This window comes from Podarcis muralis, chromosome 13, assembly GCF_964188315.1.
Source record: "Podarcis muralis chromosome 13, rPodMur119.hap1.1, whole genome shotgun sequence".
NCBI classification, from domain to species: Eukaryota; Metazoa; Chordata; class Lepidosauria; order Squamata; family Lacertidae; genus Podarcis; species Podarcis muralis.
Window position 1 is genome coordinate 48111662 of NC_135667.1, and position 27979 is coordinate 48139640.

The 27979-nt window shown below is 42.7% G+C and overlaps 1 protein-coding gene across 2 annotated transcripts in view; it reads left to right on the forward strand.

Moving 5' to 3' along the window:
- Positions 1 to 3057: 3057 nt before the first annotated feature.
- The window catches only part of EIF2AK3 (eukaryotic translation initiation factor 2 alpha kinase 3), a 39364-nt gene continuing 14442 nt past the window's right edge, over positions 3058 to 27979 (forward strand). The window contains exons 1-10 of one of the 2 annotated variants that reach the window (XM_028702245.2): positions 3058 to 3496; positions 11120 to 11249; positions 17169 to 17363; positions 19182 to 19312; positions 20325 to 20559; positions 20776 to 20938; positions 22626 to 22763; positions 24856 to 24978; positions 26384 to 26604; positions 27806 to 27915. In XM_028702245.2, coding sequence (XP_028558078.2) covers positions 3198 to 3496; positions 11120 to 11249; positions 17169 to 17363; positions 19182 to 19312; positions 20325 to 20559; positions 20776 to 20938; positions 22626 to 22763; positions 24856 to 24978; positions 26384 to 26604; positions 27806 to 27915 — 1745 coding nt within the window. In that variant the 5' untranslated portion in view covers positions 3058 to 3197. Of the gene's footprint in view, positions 3497 to 11119; positions 11250 to 17168; positions 17364 to 19181; positions 19313 to 20324; positions 20560 to 20775; positions 20939 to 22625; positions 22764 to 24855; positions 24979 to 26383; positions 26605 to 27802; positions 27916 to 27979 lie in introns of both variants that reach the window. The other variant, XM_028702243.2, reaches the window with a different exon arrangement.

Below are 27979 nucleotides of genomic sequence, written 5' to 3' on the forward strand. Positions count from 1 at the left end.
ATCATATCATATCATATTATATTATATTATATTATATTATTAATGTCATGTCATGTCTTAATTTAATTTAAAGTTCTATACCACCTTTCATTCCCCCCATAATGTTTATTAAGTTTCTTACAAATATAACACAAACTAAAAAAATAAAGAAAGAAAAAATAGAAAGAGAAAGAAAACAAATAAAACAAATAACAACAAAAGATATGACAACAAATACACAAATACAATGCAAATTATTAATTAATTAAACTTCCAAACTTATGAACATATAACTTGACTTCTTCCAGTCCCTCCCATCTGAATTTCCTTGTAATTAAATGCAGCAGTTTTCCAATATCATTATTCAAAAAGAATATTCCAATTATATATACTGCCTTTCATTACACTGACAATTTTGCTCCTCCTGGCAATAGCAAAATAGCAGCGGGGTGGGGTAGGGTGGGGCTTGACAGTTTAGCCTTGATCCTAAAAATACCCCTCCCATGACAACGCCCGCATGATTCAGACTTGCTAGATGGAAGTTTTGTGTTGGTTATTCAGGTTTTTTAAAAAATTTGTTTTACTTTATTTGTTATTTATTATTTTACGCCTTGGGGCAGTTTTCCAACGGAAATTCCTTATACAGAGGCTCTTCCTACATAATGTCCAGTAGCACCTTAGAAACCAACTAAGTTTGTTCTTGGTATGAGCTTTCATGTGCATGCACACTTCTGAATTGCTGACAGCTAAGCAACTTTAGGGATGCGGGTGGCGCTGTGGGTTAAACCTGTGGGTTAAACCTAGGACTTGCCGATCACAAGGTCGGCGGTTCGAATCCCCGCGACGGGGTGAGCTTCTGTTGCTCGGTCCCTGCTCCTGCCAACCTAGCAGTCTGAAAGCACGTCAAGTGCAAGTATATAAATAGGTACTGCTCCGGCGGGAAGGTAAACGGCATTTCCGTGCGCTGCTCTGGTTTGCCAGAAGCGGCTTAGTCATGCTGGCCACATGACCCAGAAGCTGTATGCCGGCTCCCTCAGCCAGTAAAGCGAGATGAGTGCCACAACCCCAGAGTCGGCCACGACTGGACCTAATGTTCACGGGTCCCTTTACCTTTAAGCAGATGAGAGCAGAACAAAGCGACCTGTGGAAACTTAGGAGTGCAGGACTGATTTTATACATTCGACTGCAGCGGAATATTAAGGCGGTATAAAGCCGACTGTGCAACTCGAGGCAGCAGTTGATGGGTTTTCAGTTTTATTTTTTGACTGCCCCGCTCCCGCAACATACATAACACTTTATTCTTTCTTGTCAAATGCAATGGAGAGAAAGGTTATCGCTCTACCCCATTCTCTGCAATTCCCCCCCCCCCCAAATTCCAGGAAATGTTCCAGTGTCTATGAAATATGTGAATGTAGCTCTTGAAGTGGTAGTCATCGCCATTTATTTCTTTATTTAATAAAATTCCTCAGTTGTAATACTGATATTTATATATATCTCAAAATGATTTACAAAAAAACCCCAATAAAAATCGGGGGGGGGGGGTCAGCAGTACTTTAAAACATACACAAGTTAATATACTAAAACGGATTAAAGTTACCTAAGTATCTGGGTGTGCTTGTCTAAACAGGATTGTTTTCTGCAAAATGCCTGCTTGATCTCAATAGGCAGTGAAATATACTCAGAGTCAAGTGTGGATTTCATGCTCTTTATTCAGCTCACACAAGTGAAGAATGCAAGTTCCCCCAAAGTGTCAGCTGTATATACATTATACACGTGATCGGCTAATTCCAGAATTCTCCTGTAGACCAATCAGGTTGCGGATTCACTTCCCCCAGGAGCTGGATTGGGTGGCTCCTGCGGACCAATCAGTCTGCTGCATTCTTGATCCTATTGTTCTCAGACCAATCAGACTGCTGCATTCTTGATCCTATTGTTCTCGGACCAATCAGACTGTTGCATTCTTGATCCTATTGTTCTAGGACCAATCGGACTGCTGCATTCTGAATCCTCTTGTTGTAGGACCTATCAGACTGCTGCATTCTTGATCCTATTGTTCTCGGACCAATCAGACTGCTGCATTCTGAATCCTCTTGTTGTAGGACCTACCAGACTGCTGCATTCTTGATCCTCTTGTTGTAGGACCAATCAGACTGCTGCATTCTTGATCCTCTTGTTGTAGGACCAATCAGACTGCTGCATTTTGGATCCTATTCAACTCAGTACATAACACGCAGGGAGTTTTAAAGTGTAGGCCACCACCACACTGTGCATTCAGGAGTCCCCAAAGTCTCGTTCTACCTGGCCTAATTATAAAACAGGGCACTTAATTTTTTTATTTTTGCTGCTGGGATTAATGTTCATGTAATTTAGCACATCGTCATTGTTATTATTTATTATATATTCTCAGCTGCTGCCTTGGGCGCGTGCGAAAGAAGCCTTCAGATTCCACAAGGCACATTCGCGATGCTTTTCCCCTTTGCAAAAACCAGCCTTGCTAAGCGCTCTACTGCTGCGGCCCCTTTAAGACGCGAACTCCCTTGACGCCCTGGACACTGGGGAGAGTGGTCCACATTCAGAATCGGCCACGTAGGAAGCATTGGCGTTGCCCAATCAGGAAGGGGCGGGAAAAAAGCCGCAGCCAGTCGCTGAGCTCCACCAACCGCCACCGCACTCCAATCAGAGCGCGGAAAGCCAATAGCAGAGGGGGCGGGGCGGTCATGTTACTTAAACCAACCATAGGGAAACATGGGGAAGCGAGCTCTTTTAATTGGCGGGAGAGATTTGCGGCGGCGTCCCTGCCATTGGCTCGGATCGAACCGTGTTGACAAAACATCGCGCGTCGCTTCTCCTTTTCCGCTGTGGGGGCGGGAACAAAAGGCGTCCGCACCTCCGATTGGATGGTCGCGCAAAAACGACAGCTTTCCTCACGAATGAAACCGAAGGCTGAAGGGGGGAAAAAACAGCGAGCTCGGTTTCTGTGAAACAAAGCGCTCTGGTAACGTGGCCGAGGAAGAGGCGGGGATTGGTTAAAGGCGGGCTGGCGGGTAGTAAGTGTGTGTGTGTGTAGGCAAGTTGCGTTGCGTCGCTCGCGCGTGCGCAGTGGCGAGCTCCGGCTTCTGAGGTAAAACCGACCGAGCCCTTTTCGGCGGCGGGTCTGGCTTCCTATGCCCGGAGCGTAACGGTGTTGCTGAGGCGACCGGAGCGGGGAGGGCCGCTCCATGCCAGGGCCGCGAGGCCCGAGCGCTCGGCCTCTTCTTCCCGCCGCCGCCCTGGTGCTCCTGTGGCTGCTGCCGCTCTGCGTCCCCGTGAGGGGGTCGGCAGCGGCGGCGTTCCTGGATGAGGACAGCCGGCCCGGGCTAGGGCTCGGCGGGGCCGCCGCCGCCGCGCTCCCCTTGGCGGCCGACGTGACGGTGGAGGACGATGAGGCCGGCGGCGAAGTGGCCCAAGCGGCGGCCTTCACCTCCGGGGAGCAGGAGGAGGAAGGCGCGGAAACGCCCGCGCGGGGCGGCAGCTGCAGGTGAGGCACCGGAGCGCGGCGGGGACCTCGGCAGAGGCCTGGATCCGGTTGCCTTGCTTCCGCGATCCCTGCTCTCTCCTCCATCGCTAGCCACGGGCCAGTCTCCTGTTGTTGTTGTTGCCAGGCTCCTGTTGTTTTTAAATAATTTTTTATTAATTTTAACATATTATCATACATACAACAAAACTTCACTTCTTATACAACCTTTTTGGACTTCCATCAGCACCTCTGATGATCCACCATTCTTACCACTTCTTCTGCATTTCTTAAATTCGTATTGCCTTTAATTATCTTAACTAATAATTCTCCTCTTTGCCATTTTTGCAATAATTCAAATAATTCACCTTACAAAACCTACAAGCGTAATCTGATCGTCACAATTACTTTTCGAATAGTCCGTAAATTTACGCCAGTCTTCTGTGATGAATCTCTGGTCCCGCAGGTTTCGAATTCTTCCTGTTAATTTGTCTAATTCTGCATAGTCCATCAGTTTCATCCTCCATTTTTCTTTTGTTGGCATTTCTTCTTGCTTCTTCTTCTTGTTGTTGGTATTTCTTCTTGCTTCTTCTTGTTGTTGTTGACAATCATCTCACTCTTGTCCCAAGCGCCCTTCATGATGCAGGACTCCAACTAGAAGAGGGGCTTTATAATGTCTTGGTTTTTACTTATTTGCTTCTCCCACTTCCTCCCAAGAATTATTATTATTATTATTTATTAAATTTGTACGCAGCCCTTCATCCGCAGACCCCAGGGCATACAGCATAACAATGCAGTATAAAATATGAAATGCATAATAATACTTTATTTATATCCCTCCCCCGCCGAAGCCAGGCTCAGAGCGGCTAACAACAGTAAAATGATACAACATTCTAAAATATTTCATTATAAAATCAGTTCAAATCAGATTAACAACAAGAACAAAAGGAAGCAAGAACCCCCCCTGCCCCTCCCACACATGGTTCTTCTGCAACCCTGCCCACCCAACTTCGTTTTTGTGTTCCTGCAGTTAACACACCATTGATGTGGGCTAAGTGTGGAATGGACTGGCTCAAGGTATTCATCTCAGTAACCCTTCCCTGGTTTGAAACGCTCACCTGACTCACCAGCGATACCCTGAGTATAAGAACAACCTGCTGCTGGTCCACCATCCTTTTTCTTATTTATTTGTTTTGAGTTTAAACACAACACATCAAAACTCCACCATCCTGTTCTCACTGCGCTGCAACTGGATAGGGTTTGGGGTCTTCGTCGCCCCACTTCTGTTGGTGGCCTTTTCCGTGCGAGTTGGCGAGAGAGCCTTGTGTTTGTGCAAACCAGACTGCTGGAAAAGCCACAGGTGGGCGTTTATTTGGCCCTTGAGCTGTGGGATAGGTGCTTGGGGTTGCATGCCCAGTGGGTGTGGCCTGAGGTGATGGCGAGCATGGCTTGGACAGGTACACGATTGCGCATATACACACACAAACATGGTTTTTTTCTTGCTGGGGTGGAGACTAGCAGGCCTGTGGCCTCTCCAGCAGAAAAAGAAGTGCCCTTTGAATGCACTTTCTTTATTGCAGTCACGCAAAATTTTGGCAGTTGGGGCAGCTTGGGTCCCTGCATGGGCTGTTACTTGCCCACATGTTGTGTTCAGGGATAGATATAATTTTCTCTAAGCATTCTAATCTCAAAGGGTGGTATTTTTCATCTTTCCTACCTACCTCTGTGTGTGTTAGGAGACAAATCTGCCTTCTTATGTGGACCTATTTGCAAAGATGCAAAAGTCTGTGTGATGCTTACAGCATTCAATGCGCTGTCTTCCTGTTTCTGAGAACTTGTATCGTTTAGTGAGATTGTTCCTTCATGCCCTGTATTGGTACATTCCTTATGTTCTATGGTATATTTGACAAACTATACATTTGATCACACCAGTAACGAAAGTGTTAAGTGAATAGTTTCCCAGTAGATCCATTGAGAGTGATGGCAAATGAATACTGTACTGTATGTTGAAGTTGAAGATAATGTTATTTTAGTCATCACTTAGCCCAAAGGTAGATTTTGGAAAGTCCATGCTTGTGCTGAAACCTCCAGAGGCATTAAAATGTTTAAACCATGATCACAGTACTTTGCGACTGTAATATTTGCATGCCTCTGGTAGTGGTATGATTTGAAGAATCTTGTGTATGCAAGCTACTGCACAGCCACAAAAAAGTCCTTATAGCTCATTCCTATGCAGACTTACTTTTGAAGCAACTACCATTAAATAGTCATCCATCTCCTTTCAGTACAGCCTATATGCTGTCCACCTCTCTGTCTCAGATTATTATTCATACTGTACAATCTGGCACTTGCACCTGCTTCCTTTGATCTGCTTGGATTCTTCTTTGTCTTAAGTTCAGGACTGTATGTCCAAGAATCAAATTTACCCTTTTCCCATCCCAAAGCTCTCATTTCCTTATATTTGTACAACATCACCATCCACACCATTGAACACCCACAAAGCACTCTTTTTCTTTTCACCCACAAAGCACTCTTTTTCTTTTCACACTTTTGAAAGTGAATTCAGTGGCCAAAAGATAGGACAGTGGGACAGCCCCAAAAGCAGAGGTGGCGAAAGCAATAGGGTGATTGAGAGAGGTTTAAGGGGACAAGGGGAAATGAGTGTTTTGGAGGCCTGACACACACACCCTGCCCCCGGTTCTATAATTGATTTTAAGGTACTTGAGATGTCTCAACCCAAGGGCGTCAGAAGCATTAGCTTCTGTACCCCCAGCATGAACTCTGGGTCAGAGGCATCCCCTGGGCTTCAGTAGTAGCCTGGTGACTCTGCTGGCTCCACAAGCCAGCTAAGGCTAGAGATATGACATTTTTATAAAATATGAAGCTGCAGAAAAAGTGGTTTGTGAAAACTCAAAGTACTGTACAAACAATACTTGCTGCTCAGACTTAATCTTATTTTATGGCTTTAACAGCATTGAAATTATTTATAACTTGGACATAAAACTGTACCATATTGCATATTCATGAAATTTATAAAACAATCCTATTGGCAAAACCCCTGGCGCTGCCCACCACCTCCTGCCCCTTGCTGCTGCTTGGCACCTGGCACTCATCAATGCCAGGCACTCACTGTTGCTGGTGCTTGCTGCCTCCTGCTCCTCAGCCCTGTCTGCAGTGGCACACTCCTTTACTCACGCCTGGGCTGCCCTGAAGAGGGCAAGGAGGAGGAAGATGACCCAGGGGGGTGAGTAGGGGAGTGAACCACCACCCATAAGTGCTCTGCTGCAGCTGCTGGGATTGAGGAGCAGGAGGCAGCAAGTGTCCGGCAGTGGTGAGCAGTAAGCCCCTGGCAGTGGGGACGGCTGGGTGCTGAGCAGGAAGTGGCTGCGGGGGCACCAGCTCCACCTGTGTGTGGGGAGGCATGATGGTGTGGTGGGTGGTGGCTGCTGTTGGGGGTCAGGCAGCAGGAGATGCAGCCCCCAACCAACCTCACTTGTATTCCCGCTAGCTTCTCCTCCCTTCAGGGTGACGCCCCACATCAGCTTGCTTCATGGAACATGTTTACTCATAAATATTATATCCTTCGTTTAGTGGAGCTTACTCTTGGGTAAGTAAGCATAGGATTGCAGCCTCAACCATATGAAAGGCTTAGGCTGCAACCTCATACACATACAGTAAGCCTTTTTGAAGGCAATGGGGCTTACAGGTCAGTATCTCTTAATTGCATGAGAGGTCATAGAAAGGGGGCAGGCTGGGGTTCATAATAAATGAAGATGGCAGTACCCTCTAGGTGCAGAAATGCACATTGGATATGTGTAATATATTTAAATATTTATAAATGGCACTTACATAAGACATACAAAGTGGTGTACAAATAGTAAAAAATATAATAGTACAGTGATGATATTAGAAAAAAATGTCTGAAAACTGGTTGGTAACAAATGTCAAATGCCTTATAAAGTCCTGACATCCAAGTAGGCAAATATCTGCAAGTATTTGGAATCAGTAATTAAGATTATATATTGTCAAATCAGAAATACTTCACTCATCCTAAGTGTTTGTTAACATCTGAGATGTGTACAGTCGTGTCTTGGTTCTCGAACGCCTTGTTACTCGGAACGTTTTGGCTCCCGAATGCCACAAACCTGGAAGTGAGTGTTTTGGTTTGTGAACGTTCTTTGGAAGCTGAACATCTGACACGGCTTCCGATTGAGTGCAGGAAATTTCTGCAGCCAATTGGAAGCCGCACCTTGGTTTCTGAACATTTTCGGAAGTCGAACGGCCTTCTGGAATGGATTCCATTCGAGAACCAAGGTACGACTGTACACAACACACAATTTAGTAATTTTTTAGTATTATGGGGTTGTGGTGTAGAATCACTATAATACAGCTATTAATGTGTTCCAGCTTCCTATATCTGTTTGACATTCTTAATATGAAACCAGAGTACATAGCAGTAATTAACTCCTGCTTGAGGTAGTTATTTCTGTTCTAAATAAACATGGCATCAGCCTTGAACATGATAAGGCTGGACTTGTCTTGTGACTATAATTGTTCAAACAAAAGCACTACCTTTTGGCTCTGGAAAGAATTGTTTGTCTAAAGGTATGGCTTATGAAAGAAATTACACTACTACAGTGGTACCTTGGGTTAAATACTTATTTCGTTCCGGAGGTCCGTTCTTAACCTGAAACTGTTCTTAGCCAGTGTGGTATAGTGGTTAAGAGCAGTGGACTCGTAATCTGGTGAACCGGGTTCGATTCCCTGCTCCTCCACATGCAGCTGCTGGGTGACCTTGGGCCAGTCACACTTCTCTGAAGTCTCTCAGCCCCACTCACCTCACAGAGTGTTTGTTGTGGGGGAGGAAGGGAAAGGAGAATGTTAGCCGCTTTGAGACTCCCTAGGGTAGTGATAAAGCGGGATATCAAATCCAAACTCCTCTTCTTCTCTTCTTCTTCTTAACCTGAAGCACCACTTTAGCTCATGGGGCCTCCTGCTGCCGCCGCACTGCCAGAGCACGATTTCTGTTCTCATCCTGAAGCAAAGTTCTTAAACCGAGGTACTATTTCTGGGTTAGAGGAGTCTGTAACCTGAAGCATATGTAAGCTGAAGCGTATGTAACCCGAGGTACCACTGTATTAGACTACTGAGGGTTTTCCAAAGAGATGCTCAAGAGGACTCTGAACATACTGGAGTTCAGGGATATAATTAAGAGTTATCTTCAAAAATAAGAAACTTTGTCTAAAACTATAAAATTTTGCTGAGACGAATCTCTGCTTGTGAGTAGGGCTCATTTGTTGAAGGGATGTCATGCAGCAATGAGATTCAGGACGTGCTTTGCGTAAGGTACAATGCAACTGCTTAACAATTGTGAGGATCTAGATCTACTGCAGTTCCACTTGCATTGTACTGTGAAAGTACAGTATATCCTACTTTGGTTGCAGCCCTGCTACTAATCTTGCTGTGCCTTTGCTCTTGTCCCCGCTCCCCAAGGGGTTGAAAAGACAAGAGATTATCCAGTGCCAATACAAATATGTGGCAAATGGGGAAGGAAATGTTTATTTATTATTTGACTTCATTTAAGAATTGCTTCCTATGAAATGTCCTAAGGCAATTTAACAAGAAAAACAATTTCTAATCCAGTGCTTGTGCAGGCTAGGATAAAAATCTCAACTTAAATATCTTGTTAGAAAAAGGTCTGCAGTAGCTGCTGAAAGTCAGTAGAGACAGCAGCTGCCTGATATGCAACAGAAGAGAGTTCCAAAGGGTAGGTGCTGCCACATTAAACATCCCAAGTTCTGCATGGTACATAGAATAAACCTCCTGATGTAAGAGTATCTGTAGGAGGTCTGGTAGCTAATTGGCAGCCAGCGGAGTTCTTTCAGCAGCAGCATAACGTGATGGCAATATCTTCCCCAGTGAACAGTTGAACTGCTGCTTCCAGGCAAGCTTTGGAGGGAGCACCCCATGAAGCATATTGGGGTGTCCAGGCTATTACAGTCCAGAAATGACCCAGCCAAAGCTGAAAAGGGCACTCCGAGGCGCTTGCATCACCTGGGACTGTAGTGATAGAAATGAAACCATGGGAACCCCCAGACTACAAACCTGCTCCTTCAGCGGGAGTACGACCCCATCTGAAGCAGGGACTTGACCAGTTATCGAGAATAGATTAAGAAACTGCTCACCCACAGCTGCTATGTCTTGCCAGGATTCAAACTGCATTGGCCTTCATCTAGTCATCAGACTTCAGAAACTAACCAAGGTCTTGCACAGCTCCTCTCCTTGTTACAGAAAAATGGAAATCTAATGATTCCTAATGATGATGATGATGATAATTTATACCCCACCCATCTGGCTGGGTTCCCCCTGCCACTCTGGGCAGCTTCCAACAGAATATTAAAATACAATAGTCTATTAAACATAAATAGTTTCCCTAAATAGGGCTGCCTTCAGATGTCTTCTAAAAGTCTGGTAGTTGTTTTTCTATTTGACAATGGTTTTATTTAGGTACTAAATTGGCACCCCACAGCACAACTGTTAGGGGGCTGAATACCTAGTGATATTCTATTACAACAACCCTGAAGATAGGGTTGAAATCATGGTAAAACTGTGCCCTTGGTGCCCATCACAGAGATGGTTCATCAACATACCATGGGCAGTGGTATCAAAAGTGGCTGAGCTATCATCATCATAATTTTATTTGTATTCTCCCTTTCCATGGTTAAAACCATGCTTGCAATGAGAATAGTTACCTAACTGCAAACATAATGAAAGCCTCAGGCAATAGATAAAACACATTAAAAAGTAGACAACCAAATTGAAACAATTTCCACATAAATCATAAGAAGATATAAAGATACAAAAATTAATATCAACAACAACACCTCCCTTCCCTCAGCAAAACACTATAAAACAGCCCAAGAGTGTCCAACTGCTTTTGTAGCTGGAGTCAGTCAGGGCTCCACCCTCCCAGGTTAGGTGGGGAAAGGCTAGCAAGACAGGAAGCAGATCTTCAAGGACTTGCAGCCAAGGTGACATAATAGAGTCACATTCCTGCTGTCGTCCTGATAAAGGACATTTCTCAGAGAGACCAAACCTGATACAGTTCCATAACCAGACTTCAACCCAGACTTAAATTGGTCTGGGTAATCTGTTTTATCCAAGAGTGCTTGTAACTTTCCTGCCATGACCCTCTTCATTATCTTCCCCTCAAACTGGGTGTTTATGACTGGGCAATAATTGCCACAAAGCAACGGCTCCAAGGTCGTTTTTTTCAGTAGTAGTCATATTGCTGCCTGTTCAAGATGCCTGGGACCAGTCCCTCGCACAAGAACACATTGATCCCACATAGGACCCAACTAGCCATTACCAGCATGTTTTAATAAGCCAAGAGGCGAAGGGTCAAGGGAACACACGGATGGGCACATCACCAGGCTGCATGATGTGAAAATGATCCCACATGTGTTATGCCTCTATTAAGAGTGGGTCAGACTATTTTGGGTTCTTATTTTTTTTGTTGTTGTTGTTGGGGTTGATGTTGGTTTCCTGTCAAAAGTTGGCATTAAGTGGGCCTTGGTTCTTAAAAACATGAACCCTGGAATAGTGTGATTTCTAGTTCTGACTTGTGGATGTGTCTTCCATTTACAGATCATTAATAATCATAAGCACTTTGGATGGACGGATTGCTGCTCTAGACCCAGAGAACAGAGGTAGAAAGCAGTGGGATCTGGATGTGGGGTCAGGTTCTCTTGTCTCATCTAGCCTCAGTAAACCAGAGGTAAGATAAATACATTATTGCATTGTTCTAAAATATTAGTTCGTTTATTACTAGTTTAATATCTTTTTCTGTTTTCATTTAAGTTAAGATTTGCAAAAAGCTTTCTTGACTCTTGCATCTGTTGTAAGGACCAGAAAAAAAAGTTATCAACTTCACTAGTATTTACTTGGATATCAGTGTTCTAATTTTTAAAACTACGCTTTACCACACAAATGTGTCCATATAAACTCATATATTAAATACTTGCATTGTTTTTCTGGTACCAAACACAAAATGTGGGGAAATTATGGCTTTGATCCTGTCCTAATCTTTTATTTTCTATCCAATAAATTTATTACAAAAATACATGGAAGTAAGCACCAATGAAATGTGTTGGACTTACTTCTGAGTAAGACTGTGAGGAACGCCAGGGGAGAGAGCCTGTTCCATCAATTCCTAAAGTTGGCATGGGGGGGATATTATTTGTTGACTCTGATACTTTAAATTGTAAATCTATTGGGTTTCTTGGCCAAAAGGCAGCATATAAATGAATAAAGAATACTTTTCTTCCTTATCATAGAATGCCATTGTAGCAGTTCCTTCAGTTGCTTTTGCAAATCTCCCCTTTTCTGACCATTAATAGAACAAATAGGGCCATTAATGGCAGCATTAAAAAGGTCAAAGTCCTTTTCCCCGTGCCTCTCTAGCGACCTGAACATTAAGAGCCTGTCAGAACTGAAAGTCACACTGGTTGACAATCCTCCAATAAGCTAGTTAGTATCTTAATTTTGAATAGCATTAACCCTATGGAAGAAAATATCTTTAGGCTGCATTCCTATATCCATTTGGCAGCAAAGAAACAATCGAAATATGTACTTCTAAAACACTTCATGTCTTTGAATTTTGACTATAAAATATTCTTGCATGACCTTATATATTTACATGGGAGTTGTATTGAAATCAGTGGTATTTCCCTCAGAGTAAAAATCTATTTTCCATCTTGTAGAACACACTGAGCATTTTCTTAAAGGTTGTTCAGTCAGCTGAAATGCAACTTGAGTTTAACTTTTAATTAGAAATGCAGTCATATGAAGTTGTACTATATCAAAATAATTACCCAAGGTTATAACAGCTGGTATGAACTTGGAGCGAGAGAGGGAGAGAGAGAGAGAGAGAGAGAGAGAGAGAAAGAAAGAAAGAAAGAAAGAAAGAAAGAAAGAAAGAGAAGTATTTATCCTTTGGTTAATTCTTATTCCCACACCTTAAAAATTATTAATAATTCTTGTACTTAATCTTAATTACTTAATTCTTAATCTTTCAGTTAAGATGAGTTGATACTGAGGTAAAAGACCTTCAGTTAGTGATTACAACATTTTGCAGATCAAAGTAGGGAACTGAGTTGCATTCTCACCTTCCAAACCTTGTTTTTAATTCTGAATCCTTGCTTGCTCAGACAAGTTATCATAGATACTATAGCTACTGACTATTTCATCTTCCTGTATTGTCACACGTCTTTCTGTTCATTGTTTTATTTACTCCAGCTGGAGTAAAGGTGAAAGACGGTTGCAAGTGCTTTTAATATATTTCTGATAAAGCGTTATTGTAGATCCTGGTTCACTGGGATTGTGTTACTTGTTTTCTATATGCGTTTCTGCCATTTGTTGCTTCTCCTTTTCTGTGGTGGCTCCCTATTTGTAACATATTCTCCCCAGGGAGGCTCACCTGGCACCTTCCTTACATATCTTTAGGCACCAGAGGAAAACATTCCTCTTCTCCCAGGCCTTTGGCAAATTAAACAGGCCTTTTAAACTGGAGAGTGGGGTATTATTCTTGCAGAGAAGCTGGTAAAATGTGGACTGGATGAGATAACTCGTAGGTGGATTTGTAGCTGGTTGACTGACCAAACCTAAAGAATGCTCAGTGACGGTTCCTCATCATCCTGGGGAATATGTGTCACATGGGGTCCTGCAGGGACCCATGACGGGACTCAAGGCAGCTTAAGAAGAATCCCTAAAGATTTCCTCAGGAACATCAGAGTCCAATCTCATATCATGCAGCTTTTGAAAGGCGAATGACCAGCCTGCCTTTTCCCTAAAGGAAGGAATCACTCTTCTCTCACTTCCTTCCCCGCAAACATAAGCGCAGTGCTGCAAAAAACAAGCCTAAGTGAAATCACAGGCTAACATGTAGACAGTGGAAAGGAAGAGCGAACCCTAATTACAGTTAAATTTGTAGATTACAAATAACTGCAAATAACTATACAGAAAAGTGACCAAATTCACCAGAGTACTCTGTGGGCAAGACAGGGTTAAATTTTCAAACTCTAAGGTAGCAGGAGTTAGGGTTGTTCTGACCTCTTGTCTTCCGTACCTTTGCAAACTAGGTAATCAGGTGATCTACTTATTTGGTATTTTTGGCCACAAACCAATGAATCAGCAGGTGTACATTAACCAACTAAATCAACATTCCAGCACTAGACAAAGTTTATATCTAAGGGGAAAAACCAAGATCTTCTAAAGAAGCAGTGTAGGAGAACTGGAAGTCTGTAGATGAAACCAAGAAAGAAGCCAATGAGTTTCAGTTGGGATATGCCTATCTTGCACTATTTATAGGGTTTATCCCTAAAAACAGTCAAGGACACACAGATTATACATATTCCATGTTAGGCTGCCTATGCATAGCCTGCACATAAAGTCAGCAGTCTGCTTATAGTTGCCACAGCAGATCATGTTCAAAGCTTCCTGTAGTACTCAGTAAGAGGAAGTGCACCTGTATGGTATTCTGGGATGGCTGATACAAAACAGCTGAACAGATATTACAGCTAAGATTATATAAATAGAAATTAGTGAAAAATCACATTATGCATGAGAACAAAGAACCATCAATTTTTGAGAACATAGAAATAAAAAAACTGGTTATACTGCTTTAGAACATTCTAAATAGGGATATTCCTGCCATGTATAATTTAAAAAGTTCACCTGGAATCTCCCAGCTGAAAACCCATACTATAAATTGAAGGGCTCAAAGGTCTTGAGGAAGGATTGTAATAGCAGAAATCAATGCCAGTGGAGACAATTCAGAGTTCAGGAAGTAAAGTGAAGTTAAAACCAGACTCTTCTGGTTGATGTATGCATAAATCAAGTGATGAGATCACCACATGCTCCAGAAAGATTGGGAGCATGGGCTCCCAGTGGAATTAGGAAGAGGCTCAAATAATGTGTACTATCATGCGGAAGTAGAAAGGGATTTCATGGGAGGCAGTAAGAATCAGCAAAGGCATGTAAGTTAGGTAAAGACATGACATCACCCCCTTCTTCCTTTTTGCTTAAAGCATTATCTCATCTAATGCAAGAATGAGTCATCCAGGCAGTCGTGTCCAATTATCTTGATACAAAGGATGTAGGGTATCACAAGGTACTTACACATGCCTTGTGAACTGTCAATTTAAGTCCTCATTTGTTCAACTTCACTGAACAGAAATCATTATAATTCTGTCTTATATTTAATTCATATAGTCAAATGCCTTTCTGTTTTGATATGAAATGAGGCTGCCCCAAAATAAGAAGGCTTTTCTACATACTCAGGGAATTCTTTGTGCATGCGCAATGATAAATATTTGTTTCTGTTTTTTAAAATCTGATCATCCAAGAACATAGAAGGCAGTTTAAGCAGAGATTTTAAAAAGGAAGTCACTCACACCACTATCTAAGACAGACGGAACTTCCCAGTTCCTTTAGACCGGGGTAGCCAGGTCCCATCAGTCCCAAGCAGCATGGCCAGTTTAGAGGGATGATGGAAGCTGTAGTCCAGCAAGAGGGCTCCACCTTGGCTACCCCTACTTTAGACACTGTTAACAACTCTCTCTCCTAGGGAACAATTGCTGGAAGAGGTCAAGATCAGCGTCAGAAACTCTGATATATAAGCTAATCGGCAAATGGTGCCTTAAACCTAGGTTACAGTCACTACAATGGAATCTCCAGGTGCCTTTACTGCAGCAAACATTATTATTAAATCTCAAAGCGGTTTACAACACATTAAAACATCAAATAAAACAATACAGAACAAATTCAAGCTTCAAGGAAAATATTTCAGATGCTTCTCTAAGTGAGATTTTGCTTTCCCCATACTTATTTACCTACTAAATTTATATAGCTGCCCATAGCAGAAGGACTCCAGGAAGGCAGTGTGGTGTAGTGGTTAGTGTGTCAGACTAGAACCTGGCAGATCAGCATTCAAATCCCCACTCACTCATGAAGATCATAGGGTGATGTTGGGCCAGTCACAGCCCCCTAACCTAGCTAGCCTCCAGAGCAGAAGAAAACAAGTATGTTCCATCCTCCACGTGACAGCCCTTTAGATATTTGATGACTATCTTATCTCTGCTCAGTCTCTTCTTTTCCCGTGCTTCATAAGGCTTGATTTCCAGACCCTTGATCATCTTGGCTGCTCTGCTTTGCACACATTCTAGCTTGTCAATACCCTTCTTAAATAGTGCTGCCCAGAACTGGACACAGCGCTCCAGGTGTGCTCTGACCATGGCAGAGTAGAGCGGGACTATTACTTTCCTTGTTCAATACATTATACCTCTGTTGATGCAGCCTAGAATAGCATTAGTTTTGTTTTGTTGGGTTCTTGTTTGCTACTGCATCACACTGTTAAACTTGTTTTAAGCTTGTTGTCTACTAAGACTCCCTAGATCCTTTTCACATGAACTACTGGCAAGCCAGGTGTCCTCCATGTTAAATTTGTGCAGCGGGTTCTTATTCCCTATGCGTAGAACCTTATATTTGTCTCTATTTGAATTTGTTCTGTTAGTTTGAGAGCAGTTCTCCAATCTGTTATGGTCATATTGAATCCTGATTTCTGTCTTCAGTGGCATTGACTACCCCTCCCAGTTTGGTACCATCTGCAAATTTGATGAGCATCCTCTCAGTACATTCATCAGTGTCATTTATAAAGATGTTGAACAACATGGGGAGAGGTGAAATATGAATAAATATTCCCTTCTCCTCTGGGTGCCTCTGCAAAATGAATGGTGTCAGAGAGGCTCACCTAGCACCTATTTTGTCTTGTGGGTGGGCTTTTCAGTCCTAAAAGATGTTTGGGGCATTGTGATACTGCACTATTGTTTTTTCCCTTTCTTGTTTTACTTTAAGGGAGACGCGGGTGGCGCTGTGGGTAAAACCTCAGCGCCTAGGACTTGCCGATCGCATGGTCGGCGGTTCGAATCCCCGCAGCGGGGTGCGCTCCCGTCGTTCGGTCCCAGCGCCTGCCAACCTAGCAGTTCGAAAGCACCTCCGGGTGCAAGTAGATAAATAGGGACCGCTCGCCAGATGCAGCTTGTCACGCTGGCCACGTGACCCGGAAGTGTCTGCGGACAGCACTGGCTCCCGGCCTATAGAGTGAGATGAGCGCACAACCCTAGAGTCTGGCAAGACTGGCCCGAACGGGCAGGGGTACCTTTACCCTTTACCTTTTTAGTTTTACTTTGGTTTTATTCTGCAGCTTTTTTATTTATTCTGCTTTAAATTTTTTGTTTGCTTTATTTGTTTGCTAAATAGTGTTGTTACTGTAAACTGCCTAAAGAACACTTGTTGAGTGCTATGTAATAAATATTGAGAATGTCTATGCATATAAAAGCTATTGCAGATTCCAATACACAACACACAAACTGGCATTTCCATCCATGCCAAGCTAAAGGTGGAGGAAGTACCGGTAGCTAAAAATGAATATTCACAATTTACGGTAGACATGTAAAATGTATAGTAGACATTTACAGTAGACATGAAAAATGTATAGTAGACATTTACAGTATACATGTAAAAGACAAACTATGAAGATTAAGCTACAAATTATTATTGCATTGTGCCCCACATTTGATACAAAATATGTTTGTGTCCTGGTTGCCATTATATGTATTTCTGTTCTAATGCTTTGTAGGTATTTGGGAATAAGATGATAATTCCTTCCTTGGATGGGGACCTTTTTCAATGGGATCGTGACAGAGAAAGCATGGAAGCTGTCCCTTTCACTGTGGAATCTCTTCTCGAATCATCATACAAATTTGGAGATGATGTTGTCCTGGTTGGAGGAAAGTCCTTGACAACATATGGGCTGAGCTCATATTCAGGAAAGGTAAAAAGGTTCTTACTGATGATAGACTTTTTCTTACATATTTCCAAGAGAGCACATCAAAATACATCATGCGCTCAGCGCCAGATAGCACTGACCCATTTTACATCTGGCTGTCAGCTGCATACTCTTAATAGAAGCTGTATGTATATGGAAATTTAGCAATTTCCCAGAAAGATATTCTCACTTAGCCCAGATGGAGCAAGGTAAGCTTCACTGAAATTGATGAGGCCACTTATGCACTTACTTAGTTACTGCTTAAAGATGATTTATTATATAATTTCTTATGGAATACCCTGTATGGAACCAGGGTTATTGTAGTAGCATTTCTTGCCCTTGTGGTTCCCTAGTATCATACCAGGCAGGGCTCCCACCAGAATCCTCTGAGCAGGGCTGAATAGCTGGATCTTGCTCAGGGATCTTGCACAGGGAAGTGGGACTGAGCAGTTTCCCTGTACCACAGCTCACTCCGCTCAGCAGGAGTTGAGGAAGAAGGCAAGAGGAGGTGGGAAAGCCAGCTTACACCTGCTCCTTTTGCTAGCAGATGTCTGGATCCAACATTTTTCATATTTCACATAAGGCCTCATTTTTAATCTCACATACAAGGTGGATTTAGGCAAGCTATTCTCTGAATTTCAGCGCTATGTGTAATACAGAGTAATAACGTTGGCCCACCTTGCAAGTTTTCTAGGTCTTACAGAGGTTGGCTTATTTTTACCAATTTCTATTCTGCTTCCAAGCTGTATTTTACTTTACTTTACTTTACTTTTTTACAGCCCTTTAATTCAGTAAGCCACCAGGGGGCAGGGCGGTTGTTTAAATGTATTACTTGCCTTTCATCCTTGAGCCTCAGGACAGGTTACAACAATTTAAAATACAACATTAAAAGCAGCTTAAAGTGACCTACAGCCAGAAAAATAGAGTGACTCCTTAAAATTGACATCACTGGTTTCAAAGGCAAGGGAAAAGGGGTATGTCTTCAGCATTCACCGAAAACTGTACAGTGAAGTTGCCAGACACACCACTGTCGAGAGGGTGCTCCACAAACTTGGGGCTGCCACAGAGAATGCAGTCTCCCAGACTACAGCCACCCACTGCCAATCTTAACAGCCAAGAGCAGTGATGGCCAAACTTGGCCCTTCAGCTGTTTTGGGACTACAATTCCCATCATCCCTGGCCACTGGTCCTGTTAGCTATGGATGATGGGAGTTGTAGTCCCAAAACAGCTGGAGGGCCTAATTTGGCCATCACTGGCCAAGAGGGGTCTGCAGTAAAAGAAGGCAGTTTTTCAAATATTTGGGGCCTAAATTATTTAGGGCTTTTAAAAGGTAGCTTGAGAGCCTTGAATTGTGCTGGCAACCAATGCAGCTGTTTTAAAACAGGATTATGTGCAATCTAAAGGAACCCCAGCCAGGAATTGGCTGTTGCAATTTGGACCAATTGAAATTTCTGAGTTGCCTTCAAGGGCAGCCCCATGTAGAGCACATTGCACATCCAGTACAATAGAAACCCAATGATAGCATTAAAATAGTAGGTCTCTCCAACTTCCGTGCATATAAACATAGCAACAATAATTGCCTATGTGATGGGCATAGCCTGTTTTTAATGCTAAGAATTATTTTAGTGAATTTTTAGATTAGTTGGCAACTTTTCCTCAGTATTGTTTTGTGTATGGAATCCATTTGTGCATCTCTGGGTACAAATATAATGGGAAGGTGAGAGCAAAATGGAGTGGAGTCACACTTTTTGCATGATTAGTAAATAGAAGGATATACTGAAAAAACTATGTCTGATCCTTTAAGACTTCTCTTTCATGTTCAGGTGAAGTACATCTGCTCTGCCATGGGCTGTCGTCGCTGGGATGAAGACGAGATGGAACAGGAAGATATTCTTCTTTTACATCGAACTCAGAAAACTGTTCGTGCTGTTGGGCCCCGCAGCGGCAATGAGAAGTACGGACACGCATAGTATATGAGATTTGTACATAATTTCTGCAACAGAAGGTGCATTGTCAGATTGTTGCCCTTTGAAGAGTTCACGTTCTTTCTTACTCCAACAATTTAGAAGGAATCTGACACGTCTAGTTCTTATGAAGATGCTTGAATTTGCTCTCTCTTTCCTTTACCCAGAAGACATTGAATTCTGATAGATTTTACTATTTTCACAACAATGTAGTAACTAGGAAAAGGTTTGCCCAGTGTCCTGATGTATTTTGCAGGTACCAGCTGGGAGGAACTGGAGGCATATGCTGCCTGCATTGATGCCCTAAGGCAGGGGTGGGGGACTGAATCTTGAGGATGATGTCAGGTGACTGACACTTGTCAAAGTTCAAAGGAGGTTGCTGTAACTGTATTCACATTATAGCAACCTCCTTTGAAGATGCAGAGAAGCTGTTTGTTTTCAAACGTGCTTTGGCCTTGGGCTTGCCAATCAGAAGGTTCGAATCCCCGTGATGGGGTGAGTTCCCGTTGCTCAGTCCCAGCTCCTGTCAACCTAGCAGTTCGAAAGCACGTCAAAGTGCAAGTAGATAAATAGGTACCGCTCCGGTGGGAAGGTAAACGGCATTTCCGTGTGCTGCTCTGGTTTCGCCAGTAGCAGCTTAGTCATGCTGGCCACATGACCCGGACAAACTGTCTGCGGACAAATGCCAGCTCCCACCCAGTAAAGGGAGATGAGCCCCACAGTCGTTTGCAACTGGACTTAACTGTCAGGGGTGCTTTACCTTTACCTTTGGCTCAAAAGTACTGCTTTTCCCTTCTTTCTTTATCAACCACCCAGTCTGTGGATAAGATTTGTGTGAAGTCAAAAGCTTATGTACTGTGTTAGAAGATAGCGTGCTTTATTACTACAGTGCAAAATAAGCTTACCTTACTTTAGAAATACCATGTTGTCTCCTTTTACATATTACAAAAACTGGATTGATTTGCAGTCACAGTCGTCATCTTCTCTTTTTTTAACTTAAAGGTGGAATTTTAGTGTTGGTCACTTTGAACTGCGCTATGTTCCAGACACTGAAAAGAGAATGGGATTTCTTGAAGGCAATTTAAAACCAAATCTAAACAAAGAAGATTCTAAAATAATTTCAGATGTGGAAGAGCAGGAGGCTGTAATGAAGGATACAGTGATAAAGGTCTCAGTAGCCGACTGGAAGGTGATGGCATTTAATAAGCAGGGAGGACATCTGGAATGGGAATACCAGGTACTATAGATGGTAACATTTTGACGCTTTCTAGAAATATTACAGCATTGCCAAAAATACCTTGCATCTTTCTGAAATTTGAGGCTTGTTTTTTAATGTTTTTCTTTTGTAATGTGTTCACTTTTTGAGTTCATGAAAAGCTGTGCTCTTAAAAGATTTGGTATTACAGAGAAAATGCATTGAACTGACTTTCAAATATTCATACTTTATCTGCAGTTTTGCACACCTGTTGCTTCCGCCTGGCTGGTTAAGGATGGCAAGGTAATTCCAATTAGCCTCTTTGATGACACAAGCTACACCTCCAATAGTGATGTCTTAGAAGATGAAGAAGACATAGTGGAAGCTGCGCGAGGAGCTACAGAGTCCAGTGTCTATTTAGGTACAGCACCAGCTTTCAACACAAGACATAATCTTTGCGTTGTCCAAACCCTTAGTAGATAGATTCTTGATTTTTCTTTTCGTTTTAGGTGGGTATAATTAATTTAAGTGTTTCAGCAAAAGCCAAAAAACAACATGGTAGAAATCCAAAGTATTGTGTGTTTTGCTTTGGCAGTGGAATATTTGTTTCATCAGTGCATTGTTCTTGACACAAAAGCCATGCATCAATATGAACTGTGCATTTTCATCCTGATCCTGTGCATGTTTACTCAGAAGTAAATTCTGTTTAATTCAGTGGGATCTCATTTCTAGTAAGTGTTGGGGGTTAAGTACAACCTTAGCTTATTATTGCAGCTGGAGTTACTAAGCAGTGTAAAGTACTGTCCCATTACATACACAAATAGTACGATTTTAACTAAATGCACAAATAGAGAGTAGTTTGATTAGAGTAGGCCTTTTCTCTGTTGTCGGTGAATTGCTGATAGACTTAATGTTTGCTGTAGACTTGAAGTCTTATAAAGTATCTGTCCTTCACTCGCTCTGATTTTCCAGAGTTTCCCCTACTCCTACAGTGGGTGGCTTACATTCTTTCTAGTGAATTGAAATTCAGAAATATTTGTCTGTGCTTCCAACCTTCCACTACTATGTGCACATTCCTGAAAATTAATAAATGAGACTGCTAGATTTTGTTGTAACTAACTTCTTGACCTTCGGTCAAAATTCATTTGGCCTTGGGCTGAAGCATGGAGTATTGCAGTAGCGTTTACTTGTACTTTAAAGTTTTTATCTCTGGCTTTTCTTATAATTAATGAACCAATCCTCAGAGCTCATGAGTCATGAAGTTGTGAGCTCACCGATTGTCCTTCTTTGGAAGAGGATGACATCCTGGATAGGGTGATTCCTTCCATTGGATTTTGGGGGGATTTAACAACTAAGTGGAATCTCCAGAGGTTACTTCAGTTTTATACTTCTGCAGATTTTCTTGCTTAAAAGCTGCATAGAGCAAGAATGTTAAATAGTTGCTAGGTTATGAAAATGATTTCATTTCTTAATTAGTTTATTGCACAGTACAGTGGTGCCACGCAAGACGAATGCCTCGCAAGACGAAAAACGCGCAAGACGAAAGGGTTTTTCTGTTTTTGCGTTGCTTCGCAAGACGATTATCCCTATGGGCTTGCTTCGCAAGACGAAAACGTCTTGTGAGTTTGTTCGCTTTTTTCTTAAAGCCACTTGAAGAGGCGCAGTTGCGACGGACCGTGCTTCGCAAGACGAAAAACATCGCAAGACGAAAAGACTCGTGGAACGAACTAATTTCATCTTGCGAGGCACCACTGTACATGTTTCAGATTCCTAGGTACCGTATTTTTCCGTGTATAAGACTAGGTTTTCCCCTAAAAATAATGTCAATAATTAGTGGGCGTCTTATACTCTTGACCATCTCCCCCTCTTTTCTTAAACTTGAGTCCCACAAAATAGGGGGGATCTTATACATGGGGGCGTCTTATAGGCGGGAAAATATGGTAGGTAGATGTAATAATATCGTCTTACAATGTAGGCAGTGGATCTTTTGCATTGCTCTAGAATTCATGGCTTAGGCGTTTGTAGTCTCTTCCCCTCTATTCTTAAAGGTGCACACAAGTAAAATGATAATCCCTGAGATAAACAATGATCTGTGGTTTATTATGCAGGAATGTACAAAGGCCAGCTGTACCTTCAGTCATCGGTCAGAATTTCTGATAAATTCCCAACCAACCCTAAAGCTTTGGAGTCCAGAAATGATAATGCTGTTATCCCTTTGCCTGTAATCAAGTGGAAACCATTGATTCGTAAGTGATGTTCCTTAGCTTTTTTTCAGATTGAAAGTTGATAGGCCATAAAATTGATAGAGAGTTTTATTACTGTTTTCGAAAGTATATCTCGAACATAGTTGGCATGAGATGTCTGATTACTGATGGTGGGGTGTCACGAAACTGCACTCCGAGTGGATTCAAGTGTTTGGTTGAAACTAATTCAAAGCTTTACATCAAGTGTGGGAACCTTTGGCCCTCCAGACATTGCTCTACTACAACAATTCCCATCAGCCCCAGCAAGCTTGGCCAATGGCCAAGAATGATGGGAGTTGTAGTCCAGTAACATCTATAGGTTCACATGCTCCCCACACTTGCTTTACATAGAAGCTACATTTGCCAGAATACTTGTAAATATTTTAAGACATGACACAGCATGGCATATTATTTTCTAACCTTGTTTACATTTTGAGTGGTGGGAGGGGGTGAAAGCACTGAAAAAGTGCTGGGAATTTTAGCATGCCTGCAAAGCTGTGCTTTGCATTTATTTATTTGTTAATTCATTCTAAGGATAGCCATATGAAAAATGTTAATTGCAACTTTAATTTCTTATATTAGACTGCATACTGATCATTCCAGAGAGCCAACTTAGCTGGCATTATATTTATTCATTAGATTACTAATTTCAGTACATAAGCCATTTCTAAAAATGAAAGATTTTCCACGGAAAAACTATCACTACTTATTGAGTTTTCTAGCTGAGGCGTTTTAACGATTGTCAGGTGTACATTTTTTCTGGCAATAGAAAAACTTGAAATTCATAGAACACAAGTAAGGAACCTCCACCTGCAGGCCAATATTTGTCTGCCAGGTGATCCAGATTTGGCCTGCAAGGCAGTTCCCCCCACCCCAAAAAAAGCCCCCAACTACACCCACCTGTCAATCAGTGAGCTGACTGGTGAGGTTCAGTCCTGCTTGGTGCTGCTTTACTAGTATTTTCCCAGTGGGGAATGTGCTAGCAAAGCTGACTGTCTCTCTCCACCGTCAGGTCAACTTTCCAGGGTGGGCAGGACCACCCACTTATCAGTTACCTGTCATCATGATGTGGTACCTGTCTAATGGGGGGGCAACTCCCATCTCTTGCGGGGGTGCAATTAATGCCAGCACCGTCCATTAAGAGTTTGGGTGTAATCTTTGACACCTCCCTTTCCATGGCTCCTTACCTCTCTTGCCCTGACCTAGCCACTGTGTTGTAGCCACTCCATGTAACGGTCACCTCCAGACTGGATTATTGTAACTCGCTCTACGTGGGGCTGCCCTTGAGACTGACCCAGAAACTCCAGCGGGTGCAGAATGCCACGGCGAGACTCCTTACGGGGTCCTCGCTGCGAGATCACATTCACCTGGTGCTATACCAGCTGCACTGGCTCCCGGTGGAGTACAGGATCAGGTTTAAGGTGCTGGTTTTAACTTTTAAAACTCGTACCTACGGGACTGCCTCTCCTGGTATGTCCCACAGAGGAATTTACGGTCTTCAAATAAAAACATCTTGAAGATCCCAGGCCACAGAGAGGTTAGGCTGGCCTCAACTAGAGCCAGGGCTTTTTCGGCTGTGGCTCCGATCTGGTGGAACGCTCTGTCACAAGAGACTAGGGCCCTGCGGGACTTGACATCTTTCCTCAGGGCCTGCAAGACAGAGCTGTTCCACCAGGCCTTTGGTCAGGGCACAGCCTGACTCCCTCCTTTGGCAATCTTCGCAGAGCTCTGGCCCAGTGGTTGCCATCAGTTTGATTTGAGTTAATTTTATAATGAATGATTTTGGTATGTTGTACTATTTTATTGTTGTAAGCTGCCCTGAGCCCGGCTTCGGCTGGGGAGGGCGGGATATAAATTATTATTATTATTATTATTATTATTATTATTATTATTATTATTATGTTGGTCCTCAGTGTGGAGGAAGATGAAGATCTGGCCCACCAGGCCCAAAAGGTTCCTCACCCCTGCTCTGGATGATGGTAGCCATTTCTAGAAGCGCTATTTAGGATTTCTGAAAGTTTTATGCATGCAGGAATGCTCATTCAAATGTAATGTGTGAAACAGACTCACTCTGAAAATTATGCGTTGTTTCTAGATTCTCCTTCTAGAACTCCTGTGCTGGTGGGATCAGATGAGTTTGACAAATGTCTCAGCAATGACAAGTTTTCTCATGAAGAATACAGTAATGGTGCCCTTTCCGTCCTGCAGTATCCCTATGGTGTGTGTGAGAGCTATGCTTTGTTTTCATCCATGGTTTTGATAGGTGAAACCCCTAGCTCCTTTTTATACTTACAGTAACAAAACCTAGTTAAAATAAATCATGGTATCTGTGGAACCCTAATTGTTAGCCCCTAAATAAATTGAGATGGCTGTCTTCTGAATACAGTGGTACTTCAGGTTACATACGCTTCAGGTTACAGACGCTTCAGGTTACAGACTCCGCTAACTCAGAAATAGTACTTTGGGTTAAGAACTTTGCTTCAGGATGTAAACAAAAATCGTGCAGCAGCAGCATGGCCCCATTAGCTAAAGTGGTGCTTCAGGTTAAGAACAGTTTCAGGTTAAGAACGGACCTCCAGAATGAATTAAGTTCTTAACCCGAGATACCACTGTACTGGAAGAGTTTGTCAGCCCTATAGAGAACCTCAGCCCAAGGAGGCTTTCTGCATCGTTCTTGAAGAGCAGCCTCCATTGCAAAACCCATCTCAAAAGGAAGGAGAGCCATGAGGAAAGTCCACAGGTTCAATCCCTGGTATCTCCAGTTAGGACTAAGAGAGACCTAAAATCCAGGAAAGCCGCTGCCATTTAGCATAGACCAAGTGTGGGGAACCGTTAGCCCTCCAGATTTTGCAGAACTACAATTCCCATCATGCTAGCTGGTTGTAGCTCAGAAACATACAGAGGGCCAAAGATTCCCCACACTTGCTGTAGACTGTACTGAACCAAAAGAACCAATGGTTTGACTTGGTAGCTTTCTATGAGATTTCAAAAATCTTCTAGTATGGTATAGAGCAGGGGTGGCCAACTCTCAAGAGACTGCAATCTACTGCAATCTACTTTCAGAATTAAAAACTGGCAGTGATCTACCCCCTTTTTTTTGGGGGGGGGGGTTTCAGCTCAAAGTTGTGGAGCTTTTTTTAGGGCGGAGGAAAGCCCCATTTTTAAAAGGGGTTTAAAAAGCTTTTTTGCGGGGGGAGTTCCCTTTTAGGGGGGGTTAAAGGCAAGGGGCAAAGTCACTCACAAAAACATCGTTATAGATCAGAACAGCAGGGGCGTGACAGGAGTCAGTTTTAGCAACGCTAAGGAAAGGGAGCCAGAGATCGACCGCGATCTACCAAAACCCCATGGGGATCTACCAGTAGATCGCGATTGACTTCTTGAAAATCCCTGGTATAGAGAGTCACTGTTCAAAGGACAAAATATCAAAATTCTCACTGGATTTGCCTAAAGTTGGACATAATCTTTAGATTCTAGCCAGTGTCTTTGGCCGCTACATGGGTTTTTCACTGGTCAACAACATTTGAAAGGGGAAATTTTATTTATCGAAAGATTAGTACTACCTGGTGGTTTGTAGATTCACGAAAACATCCTTATACCCTTTGTTCATATTTTTAAATATATAGATAATGGTTATTTTTTGCCCTACTACACTCGAGAGAGGCACAGACGAAGCACCCAGATCACCGTGAGATTTGCTGACATGAACTATCCGCAGAACATCCGCAAAAAAGATCCAGTTCTACTTCTGCACTGGTGGAAAGAAATCATTAGCACCATCATATTATGCATTGTGGCCACAACTTTTATTGTGCGTAGACTTTTCCATCCGCATGTTCGCAATCGAGTAAGTAGAGTGAATCGATTCTTGAAGTGTAACTGCATGTTTTCCCTTTTGAGGCTTTTCATGTTTTAGATTGCATTTATTCAAGTAATGAAATGCAGCGCTTACGAACTTGATACAAGCTTGCTTTGGTTTCATATAAATCAATAGGTTGTCATAAGAACTGACTACTAGATTGTCTCAGGCACTTGTCCTGATCATTACTTTTAATAGAAATTTATACAACCAGGTACAGTGGTGCCCCACAAGACGAATGCCTCGCAAGACGAAAAACCCGCTAGACGAAAGGGTTTTCCGTTGCGGAGGCGCTTCGCAAGACGAATTTCCCTATGGGCTTGCTTCGCAAGACGAAAACGTCTTGCGAGTCTCGCCATTTTTCTCTCGCTCCCCCCCCCCCCTTTTTCAAAGCCGCTAAGCTGTTAATAGCCTTTTAACAGCTTAGCCGCTAAGCCTTTAATAGCCGCTAAGCCGCTAAATCGCTAATAGCGCTAATCTTCTTAGCCGCTAATGGGGTTGCTTCGCAAGACGGAAAAACCGCTAGACGAAGAGAATCGCGGAACGGATTCTTTTCGTCTTGCGAGGCACCACTGTAGTTATATCTAGAGCAAGAACTTCCCTTTGAAGTTGTACTTTGAAGCTTCCATGAGTTGCAATGATCATGTTTTCGCAGTTCTAGACGTAGTGATCTTTTTACCTTCCTCTTTTCTAATTATCTGACAAACGGTTGTACAGCATCTAGAATCTGAGGTAGTTTATAAATGATATAATTTTATTCCAGGTGTCAAGCACGTGGCAATTGCCATGTGCAGTTATGATTGTGAACGATGACACCACTCCCTCGGTGCCTATTCCATCTTGCAGCTTAGTTACTTTTAATTATTTAAAGGTTTTCAGGGCTTCAACAATCCTCTGCTGTGTCACTGCAGAGTGGAAAAGCTCATCTACTATTAGAAGGGTGTGGAAAAATGTTGTTGGCAAACTATTGCTTTGTCCTCAAAGCAACTCCCTGCTATGTTACTGTTACCAAAAACAACTTCCAAATGCTAGCTTATGAAAATCATGTCCTTTCTTTCTCCCCTCCCCCAATTTTTGTGTGTGGTGACCAGGATGTAGCGCTACCTTCTAAATTTTGTTCTGCCATCCTTGTCAATAAAGTTAGTATTGAGCTGGCTCAGTTATAAACAATCTGTTCCTATCTCAGCAGCGGAAGGAGTCTGAAACTCAATGTCAGACGGACAGTAAATATGAACCTGCAGTTGGACAGGCTAAGGATAACAGCTGGGGCGACTTTCAGAACTCTGGATATGTGTCAAGGTAAAAGCAATTACTTTTCTATCCCTTTCTTCTGTGCACCATTCAGAATGTAATCGACTTGCAT